This window comes from Schistocerca serialis, chromosome 2 (assembly GCF_023864345.2).
Source record: "Schistocerca serialis cubense isolate TAMUIC-IGC-003099 chromosome 2, iqSchSeri2.2, whole genome shotgun sequence".
In the NCBI taxonomy this organism is placed as follows: Eukaryota; Metazoa; Arthropoda; class Insecta; order Orthoptera; family Acrididae; genus Schistocerca; species Schistocerca serialis.
The window spans coordinates 127,285,133-127,308,628 of NC_064639.1; the positions used below are offsets into that span (position 1 = coordinate 127,285,133).

General features: G+C 44.0%; 1 protein-coding gene across 1 annotated transcript in view; it reads left to right on the forward strand.

Moving 5' to 3' along the window:
- LOC126455771 (dehydrogenase/reductase SDR family member 11-like) overlaps positions 1 to 18,271 on the forward strand; it is a 72,794-nt gene extending 54,523 nt beyond the window's left edge. The window contains exons 5-6 of the mRNA XM_050091536.1: positions 3,229 to 3,375; positions 18,033 to 18,271. Of these exons, the coding sequence (XP_049947493.1) occupies positions 3,229 to 3,375; positions 18,033 to 18,074 (189 nt within the window). The 3' untranslated portion in view covers positions 18,075 to 18,271. The remainder of the gene's footprint in view (positions 1 to 3,228; positions 3,376 to 18,032) is intronic.
- Positions 18,272 to 23,496: the final 5,225 nt, after the last annotated feature.

Sequence of the window (23,496 nt, forward strand, 5' to 3'; positions counted from 1 at the left end):
CATCTATGGTCATAAGTCCCCTAGAACTTGGAACTACTTAAACCTAACTAACCTAAGGACAGCACACAACACCCAGCCATCACGAGGCAGAGAAAATCCCTGACCCCGCCGGGAATCGAACCCGGGAACCCGGGCGTGGGAAGCGAGAACGCCACCGCACGACCACGAGATGCGGGCCGTGCGCGCCGGATGGGGATGAAATGTTGATGAAGAAAATACGACACCCAGTCCCTGAGCGGATAAAATCCCCGACCCAGCCGGGAATCGAACCCGGGCCCCTTAGGGCGGCAGCGTATCATGCTGACCAATCAGCTATCTTTGTTTTTTTTTATTTTGCTCGTTGTTGATCACATGGCATCCGTTCAAGTTCGTTTGTTGATCCTTCCACTCAGTTTTTTTTTTTTTTTTTTTTTGCAGAGGCCAACCAGCTCTCTGACCGAACACGCTGAGCTGCAGTACCGGCTATCGAGGCGGACAGTTCTGTAATAGAAACTGGTAAATGACAACATGTAGTTAACGAGGAAAGTAGGATTGTGAAATTAAATGAAATGAGCGTATGGCCTTGTTGGCCGGGAGCCCCCATCCGGGGAAGTTCGGCCGCAGGGCGCAAGTCTTATTTCAGTCGACGCCACATTGGGCGACTTGCGTGCCGGTGATGAGGGCGAAATGATGATGAGGACAACACAACATCCAGTCCACGAGTAGAGAAAATCCCCAGCCCGACCGGGATTCGAACTCGGGCCCGCTGCATGGGAGGCAAGCACGTAACCACCCAGCTAAGCAGGCGGACGAAGTAACTATGCACAAAAACTTTGTTTCACTGGTCAAAGCCATTCACTGGACGTACAATCAACACTGTGTCTTAGGTGTAGTAATTAAAAAGTAAATTCATACAAATTCATAATAAATCTTTGGATCACCCACAAACACTCTCGAAAATAATTCTTTGCTTCTAACACCTCCATAACATTTCTGCAGCTAGGTCTAGCGTTTTGTGTGTCCCAAGGTTAAATTTCGGCATTGTTTAAGCAGAGTAAAAGTGCTCTTTCAGAAGGATTTACTTGTACTTTAAGCTATCACACCTAAAGGTCAATGGTATCGGCACTGTATTAATGAAAATAGACGAGTTTGGAAATGAAAATGCAGGGAAACATTCGGAACAAAGAAGCGCTGCTAAACCTCGTTGTGACGCAGGTACGCGAGGGTCTGGCGAGAGCCAACTAGTTTCCGTGTATCATTTGCCGATCCCGCCCGCTTAGCTGAATGACCAGCACGTCTGACTGCTGTGCAACAGGCCCGGCCGGGTTCGATTCCCCGCCGGATCGGAGATTTTCTTCGCTTGGGAACTGAATGTTGTGTTGTTCTCAACATCAACGACACCCAAGTCAGCCAATGTGGCGTCAACTGAAAAGACTTTGTGACCGAATTTCCACAGGTAGGAACTCCCGGTCATCAATGCCGTTCGATCATTTCATTTCATTTGCTGAGAATAATGAGTTGATAATGTCACAGCTAATAAGCAGTGCGCTGCAGATCCTGTGATACTACTGTAATTAAACGAACTGTATTCGTAATTGCAAATATATATCGTCTGTATATTGAAATGACAATGAAAATGTGTGCCGGAGCAGGTCTCAAACCGGGATTTCTCGCTTTACGCGAACTGTGTCCTTAACAAGTTCGGCTGTCCGCGCACGAATCACGGCCAGACACATATTGCCATTTGTCGTCGTCCATTTGTCAACCTACACTCGTCCGTTACGTATATTCCCGTCCAGGTGGGACATACGTACTTACTGTGAGTGGAGGCCGAATAATGCAGTGTCCCATCGGACTTTTATGCATATCGGAAGGAATATTGCGTCGTACATCTTAATAACACAGCCACTGCCATTTCATAACTATTATAATTGATGCATGCAAGTCCAAAAGAACATAGAACCGTACTTTTTAACAAGACAGGCACTACGAATGTTTTTGGATGGGGTCTGCCTTCAGTAGCAAAACACAATTTTGTTTTTTAACCCAAACATGTTTCACTGCAGTTGCAGAATCTTCAGTGGCCTCCTATATTATGGCTTTTAAAGATAAAGAATGTTCTTTACTGTTCGTATATATGTAACTACACTCCTGGAAATGGAAAAAAGAACACATTGACACCGGTGTGTCAGACCCACCATACTTGCTCCGGACACTGTGAGAGGGCTGTACAAGCAATGATCACACGCACGGCACAGCGGACACACCAGGAAAGGTGGATATACACTGTACTAGTGCCGACATTGTGCATGCTCTGTTCTGTCAGTGTGATCATGTGATGTATCTGACCCCAGGAATGTGTCAATAAAGTTTCCCCTTCCTGGGACAATGAATTCACGGTGTTCTTATTTCAATTTCCAGGAGTGTAGTTACATGTGTACCAGCAGCAAAGAACATTCTTTATCTTTAACAGCCATAAAATAAAAGCTCGCTGAAGATGCTGCAACTGTAGTGAAACATGTTTGGTTTCAAAAGAAAATTGTGTTTCGCTAAAGGCAGACCCCATCCAAAAGCATACGTATTGTTAAAGCAAACACGGAAAGAAGAGCTTGAACCCCAATATGATTAACACAGGCACTGGTATTTCTATATACTATAACTGATAGACCACATCTGCCATTAATTAACACAGCGCTACAATCACTATATGGGAGAGGCCTGAAACAGACTGATCTTTACGCAAAAACGTCGTAGAAGACTGAGTCCTTGTAGCATTCTGCTGGCCCAAGAACAAGCCAAGGCCGTTGCAGTGCGATCTGGAGCGAAATCTCCTAGGCTGTTGTGGTTCACTGCAGGCCATTCGGCAGCCACACGCAGCAGATACATCGGTGCAAAACATCCAGGCCATTGGCTGAATAGTGCTGCGGCTTCTTTCGGGCAGTACTTCATTATAGATTGACCTCTCTCGATTAATAACGCATTTCTCGATAAGGGACCACAGTCCAGAACTCAGACTTCGGTATGTGTCGAATACCATATGTTTGACTGAAACGTCTTCAAAAGCCCAGAAGCACATTAGTTTAATCGAACAAAACCCAGCGAGGTACGGTATGTCATGGTCTCGGTAATTATAAAGCATAATCTCACTTTTGTTTTAGTAGATACATAGGAAGAAAACAATTTTAGCAAGATTTGAAAATTCGTAATTATGTCCTAGATTTCTCTTGAAAATTGTGTTCTGCTTTACAGGAGATTTCTCCCGGCGCAATACGAACTGAAGGGCTGATGGATGTGATGCAGGAGTTCCCGGAAATTGCCAAAACAATACCCTGTATGGAGCCGGAGGACATCGCAGAAGCGGTCGTCTACATGCTGTCACAGCACCCACGCGTTCAGGTTAGTCTCGAAAAGTGCGCTTATAAACTATATAACGTCCCCACTATCTTTTGTTTCTGTGTAGCATTTATCCCAACTTTACCGCTCACGCTGTAAAAGTCTACATATTACCAAAACTACGATGGTTGCACAGAAAGTAATGCACCGCATTTTTTTCTTCAACAGTTCTTTATTAAATATAATGAGACTTACACACACGAAAGAATGGTGTTTCGTCTACACACCATATTTTTCCACGTAATATCCATCCCGTTCTACGGCCTTTCTCCAGCGCGAAATAAGGGCGTGCATGCCCTGTCGGTACCAACCCTTGTCCTCATAGCGGACCCAGCACTCCACTGCGTGAATCACCTCCTCATCGTCTTCAAAATGTCTTCCACGAACGGCATCCTTTAATGGCCCTAACAAGTGGAAGTCCCAGGGGGCTAGCACAGGGCTGTCAAGACTGACAACCGTGGGTGGTCTCACCGACCGCTGCAAGTCGTGGAGCTCCGCCGAACCGCCTTCTGATGACCTCACCCTCCGCGCCCGGCGACTACCTGTACTTCTGTCGACAGCAGAAGCTCCATAGACTGTGCACAAACGTTTGTGAACATTCCCCACTGTTTCTTTCTCTGCAGTGAGAAATTCAATGGCGGCAGGTTGCTTGTAAAGCTCATCACCTACAGACGCCACTTTGAAACTGTGCTGCAGCTACGCTATTTGTGGGAAGTGACGGAAATTTGGCGTGCTCTCTCAGGAGACTTCAAATAATACATACGTAACGTTTCGCGTTCGTAGCACTATTTTCGGATGAAAAAAAATGTGGTGCATTAATTTCTGGGCAACCCTGGTATCTATTCACAAACTGTTATCCAACTTACACTCATATGATAACTTTTGAATAAACAGAACTTAATTTGAACTGAATTGTAACTGATCTAAATCCAGCTTGTCTTTGTATTAAAAGCGCAAGGGCAGTAAAACGGTTATCCGGCCCTAATCAAAATTTCCACTTACCTCGCCGGCCGGAGTGGCCTAGCGGTTCTAGGCCCTACAGTCTGGATCCGCGCGACCGCTGCGGTCGCAGGTTCGAATCCTGCCTCGGGCATGGATGCGTGTGATGTCCTTAGGTTAGTTAGGTTTAAGTGGATCTAAGTTCTAGGGGACCGATGACCTCAGATGTTAAGTCCCATAGTGCTCAGAGCCATTTGAACCATTTTAAACCACTTACCTCGCATCTTGACACAGTTGTTGCAGATTTCACGAAAGCACAACAGCAAGCGGGCAGTGGCTAAGCTGGATTCCTGTTTATAAACACGTATTCAGACTGTCGCATGTGGTAATGCGTAATGACAATCATTGGTGTGGAGAGAGACACTATTCCTATGAAATGATATTCCAAGACAAAGATTTTAGATTGAAGTATGTATTCAAAAGCCAGAGTAAAATTTCGCATGATCTTCACACCTTACCATTGGTCTGAACAATATTACGCTTAACAAAGTGACCAATGATTTAAAAAGGATACAACGTTAACAGAGAATTTCTATAAAAATCAAATAGCTTACTCAGTAAATATGTTAATCCATGATTGTGGGAAGAGGGGTGGTCTTTCTCTCAAATCTGAGCAAGTTAACTAGCTGACAGTAGTCATTCCTACCTCCTAAATGCTGCAGTCTTACCTCAAACTTCTTCTCTTCAAAAACTAATAACATTATTGAAAATACATACACACATAAAAAAAGTTTTGCATCACCTCGGTTCCGAGAGTTCCGCAACCTGTACAGAAAATTGGAATAGAGATCAACATAAACATCATTTTCGCCCTTTTTATTGCTCATGAAAACCACACGTTGTATGTTGACCCACCATATAGCGAGACCTTCAGAGGTGGTGGTCCAGATTGCTGTGCACACCGGTACCTCTAATACCACGTAGCACGTCCTCTTGCATTGATCCATGCCTGTATTCGTCGTAGCACGCTATCCACAGGTTCATCAAGGTTCTGTTGGCCCAGATTGTCTCACTCCTCAACGGCGATTCTGCATAGATCCCTCAGAGTGGTTGATGGGTCACGTCGTCCATAAATAGCCCTTTTCAATCCCTCCCAGGCATATTCGATAGGGTTCATGTCTGGAGAAGATGCTGACCACTCTAGTCGAGCGATGTCGTGATCCTGAAGGAGCTCCAAAAAAATGGCTCTGAGCACTATGGGACTTAACATCTGTGGTCATCAGTCCCCTAGAACTTAGAACTACTTAAACCTAACTAACCTAAGGACATCACACACATCCAAGCCCGAGCCAGGATTCGAACCTGCGACCGTAGCAGTCGCGCGGTTCCGGACTGCGCGCCTAGAACCGCTAGACCACCGCGGCCGGCAAGGAGCTCATTCCCAAGATGTGCACGATGGGGACGCGAACTGTCGTCCATGAAGACTAATGCCTCGCCAATATGTTGTCGATATGGTTGCATTATTGGTCGGAGGATGGCATTCACGTATCGTACAGCCGTTACGTCACCTTCCTTGACGACCAGCGGCGTACGTCGGCCCCACATAATGCCACCCCAAAACAGCAGGGAACCTGCACGTTGCTGCACTCGCTGGACAGTGTGTCTAAGGCGTTCAGCGTGACCGAGTTGCCTTCAAACACGTCTCCGACGATTGACTGAAGGCATAATCGACCCTCATCGGTGAAGAGAACGTGTTGCCAATCCTGAGCGGTCCATTCGGCATGTTGCTGGGCACATCTGTACCGCGCTGCATAGTGTCGTGGTTGCAAAGATGGACCTCGCCATGGACGTCGAGAGTGAAGCTGCGCATCATGCAGCCTATTGCGCACCGTTTGAATCTTAACACGACGTCCTGTGGCTGCACGAAAAGTATTATTCAACGTCGTGGCGTTGCTGTCAGGTTTCCTCAGAGCCATAATCCATAGGTAGTGGTCTTCTACTGCAGTAGGAACCCTTGAGCGGTCTGAGCGGGGCATGTCATCGACAGTTCTTGTCTCTCTGTACCTCCTCCATGTCGGAACAACATCGCTTTGGTTCATTCCGAGACGCCTGGACACTTCCGTTGTTAGGAGCCCTTCCGGGCACAAAGTAACAATGTTGATGCGATCGAATCGCGGTATTGACCGTCTAGGCATGGTTTGAACTACAGACAACACTAGCCGTGTACCTGCTTCCTGGTGGAATGACTGGAACTGATAGGCTTTCGGACCCGCTCCTTCTAATAAGCGCTGCTCGTGCATGGTTGTTTACATCTTTGGACGGGTTTAGTGACATCTCTGAACAGTGAAACGGACAGTGTCTGTGATACTATATCCGCAGTCAACATCTATCTTCAGGGGTTCTATGAACTGGGGTGATGGTAAACTTTTTATGATGTGTGTATATTCCTTTCACATTTCACTGTGCACATCATATTCATCCTCGCTGTCCTTTCTTCATCTAGCAGATACAATTACAAGACCACACAGCACTATCAAATACGTCCATCACGTGCCACACTTCAACTAAGAATGTATCAGACTGCGCAGAGGCAAAGACTGTGCTACGACAGGACCAAAGATTGTTTAACAGTAGCGTAGCTTGCTTTCTCTCTAACGTTCACATCGATGACATACGAAAATCAAAATGACATTACTACCCTACAGCCACTCTGTCTCTTGTTCGTCTGATCTGGCCATTATCATGGTCTAGATGACTTGTATTTCTAGTTAGTGTCACGCACAATGTATTCATCTCTTGAACTATCCAACGTCTGAGGAAATGACATTGTTTTAAACACTGATTTATGAAGTTTTATATTATTAGACTGTTCTAGAATACAACTTGGAAACTGTACATACCGCACTTATCCGCTCTCCAACCACATCATCTTAACGGATGGATTGTACGACGTGGTAAACGCAAATGAATAACTCGTCGTAATAGTGTATCCGCTTATAGAAACAAACTACTTACGCAAAGCACTGCAGTATTAGCTGGAGACGCCTTTAACCTGTAGAATATAGACTGGGTCCTCTATGGATTCACAGCAGTTGTCACGGACGGAGAGTCATGTGAAGTAACTATGAATATATTTTCCGAAAACTATTTGGAGCAGCTAATTCGACAACCCAAGTGCAACAGAAATACCGGGTGATCAAAAAGTCAGTATAAATGTAAAAACTGAATAAATCACGGAATAATGTAGATAGAGAGGCACAAATTGACACACATACTTGGAATGACATGGGGTTTTATTAGAACCAAAAAAATACAAAAGTTCAAAAAATGTCCGACAGATGGCGCTTCATCTTTATCAGAATAGCAATAATTAGCATAACAAAGTAAGACAAAGCAAAGATGATGTTCTTTACAGGAAATGCTCAATATGTCCACCATCATTCCTCAACAACAGCTGTAGTCGAGGATTAATGTTCTGAACAGCACTGTAAAGCACGTCCGGAGTTATGGTGAGGCATTGGCGTCGGATGTTGTCTTTCAGCATCCCTAGAGATATCGGTCGATCACGATACACTTGCGACTTCAGGTAACTCCAAAGCCAATAATCGCACGAACTGAGATCTGGGGACCTGGGAGGCCAAGAATGACGAAAGTGGCGGCTGAGCACACGATCATCACCAAACGACGCGCGCAAGAGATCTTTCACGCGTCTAGCAATATGGGGTGTTTTTCTTTTTGTTCTAATAAAACCCCATGTCATTCCAAGCATGTGTGTCAATTTTTACCTCTCTATGTATATAATTCCGTGGTTTATTAAGTTTTCAAATTTATACTGACTTTTTGATCACCCAGTACTTAAACCTTGTAGCTACGAACACACCTAAACTTATCGACGGTGTCAGTATAGAGACGTGATACCATCATAGCAACTACAGTTACTAAAGTTAATAAATCCATCAATAAAGCTAGAAGTGTTTTTACGGTGGAAGGAGTAGGTAATTACTTGTTAGTATCCATCTTACACAATGAATGGACATTGTTTAGCACCAATGTGATGGGCGTTGAGGAATTATGGGCAACGTTTAAACAGGCTGTAAAACGCACTCTGGAGAAGTATGTCCCGAGTAAGTGGATTAAGGACGGAAAAGATCCATCCTGATTTACTAACAAAATGCGGAATCAGGAAGCAGCGATTGTTGCGCTATGGGTTCAAAAAATGACGCAGGAATGTCGGCAGGCAAAGTTTGGTAGAAATTCGTGTGTCTACAAAAAGATCTATGCGTGTAGCTTTCAACAACTTCCGCCGTCATACCTCAGCGAAATGTTTTGCCGAGAATCCGAGAAAACCGTGGTCTTACATGAAGTCAGTAAGTGGGTCGAAGGCATCCCTCCAGTCACTCGTCGACCAGCCTGCTATGACAATCGAAGACAGCAATTGAAAAGCTAAAGTTTTAGACATTGCGTTTAAGAAATCACTCGCGCAGGAGTAGCGAACAAGCGTATTATTGTTTTACCGTCGCACAGATTTATGTGTGGAGAACACAGACATAGGCCTCATTGGCGTTAAGAAGCGATTGAAAGAGTTGAAAACAAATAGGTCACCAGGTCCGTGTGAATTCCCAATTCATTTTTACTGGGAGGAACTGTACGGCATTGTCTCCTTACTTAGCTTGCATTTATGGAGAATCTCTCACCGAACGCAAAATGTCAAGCAACTGGTAAAAAACGCAGGTGACTCACTATATAAAAGGGTAAAAGGACGGACCCGCAAAATTTCAGGACAATATCCTTAACGTAGATTCTCTACAGAATTCAAGGAAATTGTGCAATAATCAGATAAGTCACGGGTACATAGTTTAGAGCACAACACAAGAAACTGTCCAGAAACTGGAAAACTTGATTAATCGGTCTTGTCTTTTCCTAACCTTTATGTAGGGCACCAACACAATGTGATAGCTTACTACATAGCCAAAGAATGATTTATTGTGATATTTATTGAATTTCGAAAAAATAGATTTCTCTCGCTCTTGCTCGAAACGACTTTGTTTCTGAATATGGTGTCAAAAAATACGCAAGTAAGTAAACAAACAACAACTGTTAGCACTTTGCAGGTTACTGGGTATGATGAGAATTACAGAAGGAAATCGATACCCTAATAAAAGTCATACGTGTGGAAGGTTAGTAATAAGCCCACTGTGCTTCTTCTTCAGTCACAGACCACTTCATTATAAAGTTCCACGTACGAGGCAGGCACACATTTCTTGGCAAGTTTCGTGACATCTTTAAAGTTCTCAGTTTTAATTGGCAGAGGCACTTTACAAATTTTTTCCAAATCAATGCAATTGAGGCTTTCTGAACGATGAAATGTCGTGCGGCGAATTTCCCTGAAGGAATTATTCCGTTTGGTGTCGTCCCACATGATGCAACGACCAGCTGAAGTTGAAGAAATGACTTCGGCGTGTTCGTCGTCACAAGAATGCAAGCGAACTGCTCCTTTTCCATGACAAAGCAAAGCCTCACACATGTCTACTCACTCGAGAGGAGCTCACAAAGCTTCATTGGATTGTTCCCTTCCTCAGCAATCTTAAAAAATGGTTGAAATGGCTCTGAGCACTATGGAACTTAACATCTGAGTCCCCCTAGACTTAGAACTACTTAAGCCTAACTAACCTAAGGACATCACACACGTCCATGCCCGAGGCAGTATTCGAACCTGCGACCGCAGCAGCAGCGCGGTTCCGGACTGAAGCGCCTAGAAGCGCTCGGCCACAGCGGCCGGCTCATCAGTCTTACAGCCCGAATCTCGCACCTCCCCACTTCCATCTGTTTGGCGCAGTGGCGAAGCTGCTGACACCGAATAGAACATTCGGGTGAATCACCATAGACTGATTCTTCGAAGACTCACCTGAGCATAACTATCAGATAGCTAGTTCAAATATTGCGGAGTGTGATAAACGACAAGCAGCTGCAATTCTTTAAACAGCCAGTGACTTTACAGCCGAATACCGGGCGAGCTGCTACTGGGCAGAGGGAGACCAAACTGAAAATGTTTTGGAGATGATTTGCAGTTTCAGCATTTGCCTTACAACTAAAGCAAACATTGGTCTGAAATGGGGAATGGGAACTATTTCTAATTTAATTCTGGGAAGATACGTCCAGGACAAAAACTTTTAAAAACGCAACACATGGGAAAGTGTTGCAGTTCAGACTATTTTATCAGAACTATCGGGACAGAGAATGAAACAACAAGTTTACTGAAACTTCCTGGCAGATTAAAACTGTGTGCCCGACCGAGACTCGAACTCGGGACCTTTGCCTTTTGCGGGCAAGTGCTCTACCAACTTTTTTTTTTTTTTTTTTTTTTTAGGGCCTCCCTTCTCCCCTCACAGCCCTTCCAAACGCTCACCTTGCTTTGCCTTCTTCGGCTAGCCTCTTTGCTTTTGTCGTTTTTATTATTATTATGAGTCCATCCTTCTACCAACTTTTTTTTACTTTTTTTATTGTATGTACTTTTTTATGTTTTTGATGCCAAGTCCTCATTTTTCTTACTTTTTGCGAGTGCTCGGCCACTTTTTCTTTTTTTGTATCTTTTTGTTTTATTTTTTTTTTATTTTTTTATTTTTTTTATTTCGGCTTCTTAATTTTTTTTTCTGCAAGCTGGATGTCTAAATTACCTTAGCTAACAGAAATGAGAAATAAATATTTCTTCTTAATATTAATTAAAGGTAATGAATCTTCCTCTTGCTAATTGAAAGATAAGTATATTAAAATAAACTGATACGTGAAGTCTCTCATCTTCATAAGGAAAACATAAAATCTTGCAACCCCTTGAAAAACGTTTTTTTTAGAACTTAAAACTTCTCCGCGTATGGCATAAGATAATTAAAAAAAAATTTAAATACAATACATAAAACTTGATGTCTTATTTCTTCATGAGGATATAGTCCTGTGCGTCTTGCCACGGACTTGGTTTCTTTTCTGCAGTGTCTCGTGAAAGGATCGAAGACATTCCGGTTCCAGGTATCGTGCAAGGCTGACATCTCTGAACTCCGTACCAATCTTAATCTGTCTATTGTTCTCTGTTTAATTTTATTCCATGATTCTATTTAGGAAGCATGCGTAATTTTTTTTGTAGTCTTTTGTCCGCATGAGATGATGGTGCTGAGTCGTTAGATACACCCAATAATCTTCTTTGCTTTTATTTTCTGCCTTCAAGATATAGTGCACAGTGTGCCCTTTTAGCCAGTTAACAGCATTTCTTTTCGTATCAGGATATGGCACTGCGCCTGGAGTCAGAAAATCTGCGGCGGTGAAAACGGTTGGAGATGTTCTGTTAACGGTCGCTAATTTCTGCTTAACTATATGCCATATGTCTCTTACTCTTTCACACACGAATCGGTGTTCTTCAGTGTCAAGAAGGTTACACGACGCGCACAAGGGCGAATTTGTGAGATGTATAGCGTGCAATTTGGAATTAGTTGAAATTTTCCTGTTGACTGCATTATACCAAGTTGCTTTCACCTTAGAGGGTAAGTTCCGATCGTGGATATTTTTCCAAATTGCAGACCAGTCGTTGTTGGGGTATTTTCTTTCAATAATATTTCCTTCCTTAGCTTCCATCAAATATGTATAGATGTCCTTTACTCTCTTCAACTGCTGTTCTGGGAGCCTCGAGGAGATATAACTGTACTCAACGAGAAAAGTTTTCAGGTGACAAAGACCAGCTGGTATATGCTTCACATCTATTGGCGGCTGCATGCTTGTTGGAGCAATTTCATTCAGCAAGTGGGCCGTTAAGCTGTCGGGCATTTGTTTCCATTGCTTGCACATTCGACACACATATAACGCTCGTGACCTGTAACTGACATCAACAAGGTTTAAACCTCCTTTCCTTGTTAGGAGTGTTAGTGTATTGAACTTCACTTTGAAAATGTTGCCTTGGCATACAAAGCTTCCTATCGCGGATAAAATTCTTCTGGCTGTTTCTAATGGCATCGGAAAAGCTTGGACAACATAGTTAAGTTTGGATGTTATATACACATTTACTAGTTTAATTTTCTGTATCTTGTCCAGTTGCCTCATACTGTTTCCTTGTACAGATGCTCGTATGCTTGCAAGTAGGTTTTTATCTCGTCCAGTTGCCTCATACTGTTTCCTTGTACAGATGCTCGTATGCTTGCAAGTAGGTTTTTATAATTGACGGCAATAGTGTGTTGGATGTTGCTCCTAAATTCAATACCCAAACATTTCAATGTGGATACTTCCGTCAATTGTCCCCGATTTTGCATGGATATTCCTCTGCCTAGGTTCATGATGCCTGACTTCCTTTTATTTAGTTTGGCGCCAGAAGCAAGTTCATATGTGTGTACAATCTGAAGAGCTTTCGCCACTTCATCTTCATTTATAACCAGGACGCCCACATCATCTGCGTAGGCGTTGCACACTATTTGCTTGCCGTTTATACACAATCCTTGCAGGTGATGCGTGAGTGTCGCGAGGAGAGGTTCTATTGCTATTGCGAAAAGGGCCATTGACATTGGGCAACCTTGACGTACGGGTCCAGTCAATTCAATCTCTCTACTTAGTTGTCCGTTTATCATTATTCGTGCTACACTGTTTTTCAGAATTTGTTGAATAATCCTCACGAATCGTGGTGGGAATCCCATTACTTCCATGATACCAAGGAGATACTTATGATCGACCCTGTCAAACGCCTTCTCGAAGTCTAATGACACTAAAACACATTTTATTCGGCATACATTTGCGGTTGATATTATATCCCTATATTCGCATATATTCTGATAGATGTTTCTGTCTTTGCCTACACATGTTTGGTACGTGCCAGTTACAGAGTTAATAACCATTTTTATTCTTCTTGCTAATACGCGGGCCATAATTTTGTAATCACTGTTGAGTAATGTTAGTGGGCGAAGGTTTTCAATCGCTTTGCTAAGTGAGTTTTTAGGAATTAGAACTATGATCCCCTCAGGCAATTCTTTGGGAGCGGCAACAGTGCCACTCATGATTTCGTTGTACATACATAGCAACTTGCTTTTCATTTGTGGCCAGAACACTTGGTAGAATTCCACGGGGATACCGTCAGGTCCTGGAGACTTATTTTTAGGACTCTGTGCTATTGCGTCTTTCAATTCGTCCTCTTCTATTTCGGCCATGAGATTTTCTACTTGCTCTGTACTAATTCGTCCTGATACGTTTCTAACAAGATCACGCCGCGCCTCGTCGACGGTAGGTTTGGTGGACATCATATCTGAGATATATTTATGAACAGCGTTTTTAATTTCATGCTGTTTTGTGTGCCTGGTCCCATCAGGTAACTTAACTTCTGTCAGTATTTTTCTGTTTCCTCTCTTATTCTCACGCATTACATGGTACATAGCCGTTTCTTCCCCTTCTACAACGTTGTGTAGTCTCGCTCTGACTTTAAAACCTTCTGACTGTCGCCGCTTCAGCGCCAAAAGTTTTGCTTTGACTTTCTGAATCCGGCTAAAGTTCTCCATTAATCGTGTGTCCAAGGTGTACAAGTCTCTAAGGCAGCTAAAATAAAATTCAGTCGTCTTTTTAATCCAGAAACTTTTCTGTCGCGAGTAATCCATCAGCATTCTTCTTATTTTAGGCTTCGCACATTGTAACCACCAAGCTATGGCAGAACTGTATCGCGGGAATCGTTTCTCGCATTCTTGCCACACATTAGTAAATGCTACGCGACATTCCTCATCTTGGAGATGTGTAATGTTGAGTTTCCATATGCCCCTCGCTCGGTAAGTCTCTTGTTTTTCCAAATTTACTGTGGTGATGTACGCGGCATGGTCAGAAAACATAGTGGGCCAGACCTCAGACTGGAGTACATGGTTCTTAAGGTTGGACGACACGTAAATTCTGTCTAGCCTGCTTGCTGAGTGACTGTTAAAATATGTGAAACCGGCCTGTGCGCCATGGGTATGTTCCCAGGTATCGGTTAACTGCATTTGGTGGACTATTCTTTCCAGTTCTACGGACTTGTTGAAATTCGGTGTCTGGTCTTTCGGGCTAAGTACAGAATTAAAATCGCCGGCTAGGATTATATAATCTTGACGTGTACCGAAGAGATGAACGATTTCCCTTCTAAAGAAATCCGCTCTAGCACGCCTGTTATTGTTGCCTGACGGTGCATAAACGTTGATGATGCGGGCATTGTTAACAGTCACTGCAACCCCTCTGCTGTTTTCAAGTTTTGCTATTTGTGTGACACGGATGCCTTCTTTCGTGAGAATTGCGGTTCCCAGCTCTGCACCGATACCGGGGTTTATTGTGGCGTTGTATCCACGTATCTTTTCTAATTTAATATCTGTTACTTCCTGTAACAGTAGTATATCAACGTCAGCTGCGTATAGAAAGTCTTGCAGATGTTGTAAATGCAGGGAGGAGCGTATCTTATTAATGTTCAACGTAGCGATTTTGTAGGCTTGCGCTGCGTTCATATTGTCCTATTCATTACCGAAGTCAGTATTCGTCATACGAAGTGCTGTCGGAGGAAAATCCTTTTTCACATGTATGTTCCGGCAATGATGTAATCATCGTGTTCAGTTGATCTCTTGGGCCAGAAGTCTGTTCCGTTCCTCCAGTTTCGTTCAATTCTTCATCTTGATGCATTTCATCCGATTCATCAGCCCAGGTTTTGTGTTTATTAGCTTTCGATGTCTCTTTTTCTGCATTTCTAGTATCAGGGAAAACCTTGTCTGCATCGAAATTTACTATCAGCTTCAACCTCTCGTTTGACGACTGGTCCGTTGACATGGGGCATGGTGTATTTGATTTGGCTTGCAAGGGGTCAGGTGCCTGCATACTCAGAACCGGATTACGATGTTGTTCTTCATGCAGTTTGTTGCTAATCTGCTTTGCTTTTTCTCGCAAAGGGGGTGCCAGTTGTTCAGCTCCCTTATGAGCTAGTCTCCTCTTTTTATGTTTCCTTGGAGGACTGACTCTTGGGGAGGTTTCATCGTTTTCCATTACATCTTGGGTTTCTTGCGCTCGGTCCTGTTCTCTGGCAAGTGATGGGTTGGTTTCCTTGTGGTTTTCTGGAGACTGCTCATTCTGAAGGACTATAACCGGTTCAGGAGTTTGTTCTATTTGAACAGAGATATTTGGTTCTTTTTCTTGACTCTTTGGCTGTGTTGTCCCCGTCGAGTCGCTAACTTCCATTATCACTTCATTGTCGCGAGCTGCATCATCCTGGATAGCGTCCCGAGTAGCGTCAGGAGCGTCACGCGTATGGAGTTGTCCAGCGGCTGCCGCTGCGTAAGTTACAGGCAACGTTGACATGGCCGGGGGTCTCACTGCTTCGCCCGCAGGTAGCTGGGCCACTCGGCGTTGTATACACTGCGAGCGGACGTGGCCTGTGCCGCCGCAAGACGCGCAGGTTCTTGGCTGCCCATCATATATTACTATAGCCCGATAACCACAAACATTTATATACGAGGGTATGTGCTTGTGTAAATCCACTCGCAGTTGCCTGATGCCATTCAAGACGGGGAACTTGTGAGCAGGAGACCACTTTTCTGCAAAGTTGCTAATTATTCTCCCATAAGGAGCTATCACCGAATTGATCTGCTCAGCGGTGATTTCAAATGGTAGCTCAAAGATACGGACAGTTCTTAATCCAAAGCCAGCATGCGTAACACGAACTTCACTAACATTGCCATCGTGATGTTTGAACTTAAATGTTCCGCGACTAGATTCAACAATTTTGTCACACAATTCCGTGTTTTTAAGCTTGACATACACAATACTACTCACAATTGAAAGGTTAATACCTATAATATCCTCAAAAGAAATTTTCACAACTTCCTCTAGCCATGTCTCAATTTCGAACGAATTCGGTCTCTGCCCTTTCTGGTCAAAAACAAATTTCAATGTGTCTCTCCTATTAGGCTGATCCATCTCTCCTTCTAATATGAATCCATCAAGAGTCTCAAATAACGCAGTAACTACTGCAACAGGCGCTTGACTTACCGAGCGGAGCGCAGCAGACCGCAGCGCACAGCACACGCCGGAGGTCCGCACACCACGGCCGCCAAAAGCCGACTGCCAGTATCTCGTCTCCTACCTTCCAAACTTTACAGAAGCTCTCCTGCGAACCTTGCAGAACTAGCACTCCTGAAAGAAAGGATATTGCGGAGACATGGCTTAGCCACAGCCAGGAGACGAGATACTGGCAGAAGTAAAGCTGTGAGTACCGGACGTGAGTCGTGCTTCGGTAGCTCAGTTGGTAGAGCACTTGCCCGCGAAAGGCAAAGGTCCCGAGTTCGAGTCTCGGTCGGGCACACAGTTTTAATCTGCCAGGAGGTTTTATATCAGCGCACACTCCGCTGCAGAGTGAAAATTTCATTCTGGGAACAAGTTTACTGTTATCAGCCACTGTTTATTACCTCCCTGACGCGTTTCAAAAGTTTAAACCTCCATCATCAAGTGGTTTCACATTTATTAGTCTGACATATTTGTGTGTTATGTTATGATTTTTGGAGGAACTTGTCGTACTGTCTAGTGGAGGAACAAAACACTATTTCAGAACATGATTTTAGGGTTTTTTAACAAAAAACTAATCCTGTATCCAACGGTAAAAATAAAATGAGTAACATAGCACACCTCCAGTGGCCACAGGTTCCTTTCACTGTCGTAACATATCCCATGTATACTTTCATATTTTGGAAAACAAAGATGGCGTCTCGAAACTATTTGGCGCAAGGGTCATATAGCGAAAGAGAAATATTATCACAAAGTACAAAGAATACACAGGGTGTTTCACTAAATATGTTCGCCTCTGTGAGTTACGAAGCAGTGCTTGGTTGATGAGGAGGTTATTGATGCAGCAAGACGTTGGTTCCGATGTCGACCAGTAGGGAGGTACCATGTGGGTATACAAGTCCCCTCAGTAAGGTGGCGTAAGAACGTCGCTTTGAACGAAGATTATGATAAATAAATAGCTTTATGTAGCCAAAAGAGCGGGGGAATAGTACGGTGTATTGATACCTTGAATAAAACCATCCTGCTTGCAGAGAAAAGTGTAGCATTACTTACTGAAAGCCCCTCGTACCTCTCGGTGATTCGTGTATTATGAAACACAACGTTTCTGAATTTACCTCTAGATTTTATTTATGAGTAAAGAAAAGTCTTTCAAATTAGGAGTGAATATGAGCCAGTCTGAATTCTAATGTCACTGAATTCTGAATGAATGTCGCCACGAACGAACCTAGACCTCACGCTACACGAGCGATGTTCGTCACCGCAACTAAGATAGTGAATTCGTGTTTCTTAGCTTCGCCAACTCACTAATAACCATCTTTTAACCTAACCTAAACTTCGTTGTACAGAGATGGTTCAAATGGCTCTGAGCACTATGGGACTTAACTTCTGAGGTCAGCTGTCCCCTAGAACTTAGAACTACTTCAACCTAACTAACCTAAGGACATCACACACATCCATGCCCAAGGCAGGATTCGAACCTGCGACCGTAGCGGTCGCGCGGTTCCAAACTGAAGCGCCTAGAACCGCTCGGCCTCCCCGGCCGGCACAGTACAGAGAGGTCTGCCGTCACAATCAATACTTCGAAGGCAGGAGGAGAGAATGCGCTCTGTCACATCATACATTAAGTAATTTCTGTTCATTCGTTGTTCTGCAAGATATTGACGGAAACCTTAGATTTGATATTCTTTTCTTTGTTGCAGGTGTATGACATCATCATGTACCCAACGGGCAGGCCGGTCTAAAACCAAATGCAGCAGCCTATTGTACTGAAGGGTGTCTCATCCAGCCAAATTTGGTTATTACAATTTAAACATCAATGTTTCCATTTCGACCATTTTTCCGTAATTACTAAAAATAAATGTTTCCTGGACAAACGCTGTAGTGTTACGTACTATGCAAGATGGTACACATGAATTTGCAACAAATAATATTTCTTTTTATTTTAATAACTTGACAGTTATTTCCAGATCAGCTGTTTTGCATAAGCTGTTGTTTTTGTTACAAAAACGTATTTTTTCATGATTTTATAGACCATGTTGAAACTAAAACAGTTGAGTTACTACGAAAGTTGAAAGATTTTACTGCATAATCCTCCAGTCTTATAAAACTTGATCACTGTAATAATATGACCTGAGCATCGTTGGGTATTTTTTGCTTTTATCCCGTTGACGCATCTGCAACTAACTCCCACCACTCATGTACTAAAACTATGTAAAGTGTTGTACTGAGACAGTCCGTTAAAACAGTAATTTAATTTTCAAAACAAACATACAAGTCGGAATTTGTGTTAGGCTGCTTAATAGACAGGGCTGTTTATTCAGTGAACTACGCTCATAAACTCAGTTTAAGAATATGTTATCAGTTGTACAGCATTTTTTTTGTTCCAAGTGGGTCTGCAGCGACTATGCCAAATACATGTACACTTAATGGATTTATATATGGACACTTGAAGTACGTTATTAATATGAAGAGTTCTGACTTGAGCAGCGCCTTGTGTAAACACCTCCTTGTTTTGGCGTGTCACCTGGTAATGATCTGCGATTCCAGCTTAGGTGTGTATAAGATCGGTAGAGGAGAACTTGGGGAAACGTGATAAAGGGCGATCAAAAGGTTCCCGTTTGAGGGCGTCGCGACAGCGTATATGCAGCGAAGCGCGACTCCAATGCAGGCGTATAAGCTCCCATACGTAGGCAAGGGATTAGTTTGGCAGTCGTGTCTTTCTGACGTGCGAGCCGTAAATACCGAAAAGTGAACAACAACAATATCAGTACGAGATGCGTCTAAACAGAACCAACGCGCTCTTATTCTTTACTTGGCTGCCTAAGGACAAACACTGGCAGATATCCATTGGAGAATGAAGACTGTATGTGGGGCACCTTGTGTATTGAAAAAGACAGTTGTGGAACTGTGCGCCAAGTTTATCTGTTAAACCGCCATCTGCCTCTGACACAGTGAATCATCTGCGTCTTCTCGGAAAAAACCTGAAATGCCAAGATGATATACCTGCTTCCTCAGAAGCTTGCGGCAGAAAAGTCGTACACAAACGGCAAGCTTTAGCCTAAAGAGCGAAAAGCACCTTCTATGCTGATCATTATGTCATCATTACTCAAAAAGAAGCTTTAAAATCGGTGGACAGACGTTCCTTCGACCTCTAGATGTCCTCGTCATCTACGAGGTGCTACCCTAAATTTGCAAGGATATCCCCGTAAAAACAAGAAACCTTACCTGTCTTAGTTTCCAGTGACACCTTCAAGATAGTCCACTCGTATCTGTGTGGAACACTTACCGTGATCTTCCCACTATTTGAAAGGAATGCTGAAAGTCTGCTCACTGAATCGAGTTCAAAATTTCTTCTGTCGACTAAAAGCGCCACCCTTACAACTTCAATTCCATTTTCGGAAAGAAATCTCAAGGGGCTAAACCAAGCGAGTATTCTTTTTGCCAGGAATTCCTTCGCAATTGGTGGGGTGTGACGATGCTTTGCATTGTCATGATGGAGCACGCAGTTTTTATTCCCCAATCTCCCACGCCATTTGTGTGTGACGTCCTCCATCAGTCTCCTCTAAACATCACAGAGGATTCTCCTTCCCCCTCTCTCTGCCCATATCCCCCTTCAGCCCCTCTCTGTCTATTCTCTCCACCCACTCTCTCCATCCATGCCCACTCTCTATGCACCTCCTCCTGCTCCTCTCTCTTTCGATATCCTCCTTCCCCCCTTTCTGTCAATTTGTCCCTACCCCCTCTGTCAATCTGCTCTGCCCATCTTTTCTTCCCCCTACCCTTCTAATTCCATCTCCTCATTCCCCTTCTCTTGTCGTCCTCCCACCTCTCCCTATTCATCTCCTCTGCGTTCCTTCCTCTATCCTTCTCCTCCTCTCTTCTCTCTCTATATCTCCTCCTTGTGTCTTTCTATTTCTTCTCACCTCTGTTCGTCTCTGCCTACTCTTCTTCTCTGTCTCTTCCTCCCCCTGTCCCTACCCATCTGCTCCTGTTTCCTTTCTGTGTCCATGTAGTCTTCTCTCGTCTCTCTGTCCATTTCCCCCTTACTCTGTCTATCTCTTCCCCCCCCCCCCCCCTCCCCTCTAGTTTTGCATGTACAGCCAGTGGTGTATGTGGTTACTATCTGCGGAATGTGTTGTGAATGGAGTTAGTAGTAAAGGAGTAATAAATTACAATGTCATGCATGATGTGGCAGCTCTTCATGCAGCTCAACATTTGACGTCATATCTCCTAAAGAATGTGTCGTACAATGATATACTTTTGTAGGCACTGTCAGTGACATTTGTGAATAATGCCTGTGAAATGTGTTGCAAATAGAGTTATTAGTAAAGAAGCAATATTTTAAAACGTCCTGCATGATGCTGCAGCTTTTCACATATATCAGTATATGTTGGCGTATCCCCTGAACTATGTGTCGTACAACGATATATTTTTGTATGCACATTCAATGGCATATGTGGATTCTGTCAGCAAAAGTGCTGTGAATAGAGTGAGTAGCAACGAAGCAATAAAATTTAAACGTCTTGCGTGATGCAGCAGTGTCTCACACATCTCAGTGTTTATAACATAATATCTCCTGAACTGTATGTCATGCAGTGATGTGTGTGTGTGTGTGTGTGTGTGGTTTGAGGTTTTCGGGCGCTAAACAGCGTGGTCATCAGCGCCCAAACGCATAGAAACAGGAACACATGCAGTGAAGGGACGAAGACGGACAGCGAACAAGGAGAACGGCTAAAAGTCACAGGCCTGACGCAGTTCCAAATCCTCACATGCAGAGGCAAAACAAGAGGAGAAGAAACGCACTAAAAAAGGAAAGGAAACACAAGGAAAAGAGAACAGAAATCGAACTGAAACAAGTAGGTAATCGTGACTGGCGGACCTCTTACCTAAAGCCTGGGTGAGCCAGTCACCCAGCAGCACATTAAAATCCTCTCCCTAAAATCCGAGGCAACAAATTGGACAGGACACAAAACCGTAAGACCTTAACCACAGTCGTTGCGTCGTCTTGCAAAATAGAGGGCAAATCCGGTGGCAAGGAAACCACCGCCCTCTGGTCAGAGAATAAAGGACAATCAAGTAAAATGTGGCGGACAGTTATCTGGACGCCACAAGCACTGCAGATTGGCGGGTCCTCCCGCCGGAGTAAAAAACCGTGCGTTAAGGGACTGTGCCCGATGCGGAGGCGAGTGAGGAGAACCTCATCCCGCCTGCATGACTGGTAGGACGTACGCCATGGCCGCGTGGTGGCCTTGACCAGACGCAGCTTATTTTCACCGACTGCCAGCCACTCCTCTTCCCATTGATGCATAACACGAAAACGCAGGAGGGAGGTAACAGCATGGAGGGGGACGGCACATTCAACAACGTGATGGAGGGAACATGCATCTTTGGCAGCCACATCCGCCAGTTCGTTTCCCCTAATACCCACGTGCCCCGGCACCCAGCAGAAAGGAACCTCCTTCCCCTGCCGTTGCAGGTGGAGTAGGGCATCATGGATGTTCTGGACGACCGTATCCGCTGGGTACAAGTGTTTCATGGTCTGAAGGGCACTCAGGGAGTCAGAACAGATGAGAAACTTAAGACTGGGAACACATCTCATCTGCTCCAATGCCCGCAAAATCGCAAACAATTCGGCATCAAAGATGGTAAACGCTGCAGGAAGCCGTAACAGTGATATAATTTTTCTGGTACATTCAGTTGTATATGGGATTACTGTCTGCAAAATGTGTCGTGAATACAGTAGTACTAATGAACTAATAAATTAAAATGGCGTGCTTCATGCACTGCTGTTCTCCTGCATAACATCAATAATGTAGAAAGCGATAAACTTTTTTTCGCTTCATCATTTTGTGCAGATCGTCAGCGAGAAAATGTTTCGTAAAAGTTTGAAATTATGTGTAAAATTTTTTGTAAGTCTGTAAGAGCTCTCTTTCTCGAATACTGGATAACTATAGTATGGATATTCGCGCGTCGTGGGTTACACTGCTTTTTGCGCCCAATCCACCCCTTTGATCGGTGACTTATTCCCACATCGATGATTTCGAGACAAATGTGATGTGTGTGGAGTCCGCATAGCAGGCGGTGACCGACGCACAGTCACCAATTTTCGACCAAAGCGCTCGGCGAGTTCATTCGTTTACACGTAAGGGGAGGCCGATGTCGTTTGCCAGCTTTCGGCCGGTCAGCGACGTGCTGCGATGACAGTCCTTTACAGAAAATATTAACTATAAAAATCAGTTGTACGTTACTTAGAGCGTTATATGTCAGCTTCATCATGACGTGCCCTTCATTTCCTTAATGGGCATAGTTATTGTGATACTTGCATTTAAGTAAGATAGAGAAGTTCGGAAAAATATGCATTGAAAAATAGGGCTCGCTATGATTTTGTGTTTGTAAAATGCCCTCTGTGGCATTGTAGCGATGAGGAAGCGACTCTGCCTTACTTCTCTGGTTTCTGTATCACTAACCTGGTGTCTTGCTGCTTCGGTAGTCCCTTGTCGCACAATAGTAGCGCTCAGGCGCCAGGTTCCATGTAGGTTTGTGCTCCTGCTGAAGTGGAGAGGGTCGGGATGCCAGTTGTCAAATGTTAACAACGTTTTGTACTGTACTCGTTTTAATGAAGAATACTTCGAAACACACGTCACAGAATTTCCAATATAGCGGCTCTTGCCTACGCCGTTATATTCAACTCGTTACAACACATTAACACAATGCTCACTTTCCGTACTCGTGATAGATACTACCCACAACATGTGGCGTTCACTGATAACTAATACCTTCACTTTAACTTTATCTCTTGTGTAACGGCCGGAATATTTACTCGTGACCGTTCTTTTGGAGCTGCTCCCGGTTACTCAACCGTACGTTTTGAGTGGCGCCTCGCTACTAGCTCGCCCTGTATTCCCGACGCACAAGAGAGACCCCACCTTTTTCCCTCAGCCAACAGGGACGCTTCACTCGTCTCCTAACGCATATACAGGGCTATTACAAATGATTGAAGCGATTTTATAAATTCACTGTAGCTCCATTCATTGACATATGGTCACGACACACTACAGATACGTAGAAAAACTCATAAAGTTTTGTTCGGCTGACGCCGCACTTCAGGTTTCTGCCACCAGAGCGCTCGAGAGCGCAGTGAGACAAAATGGCGACAGGAGCCGA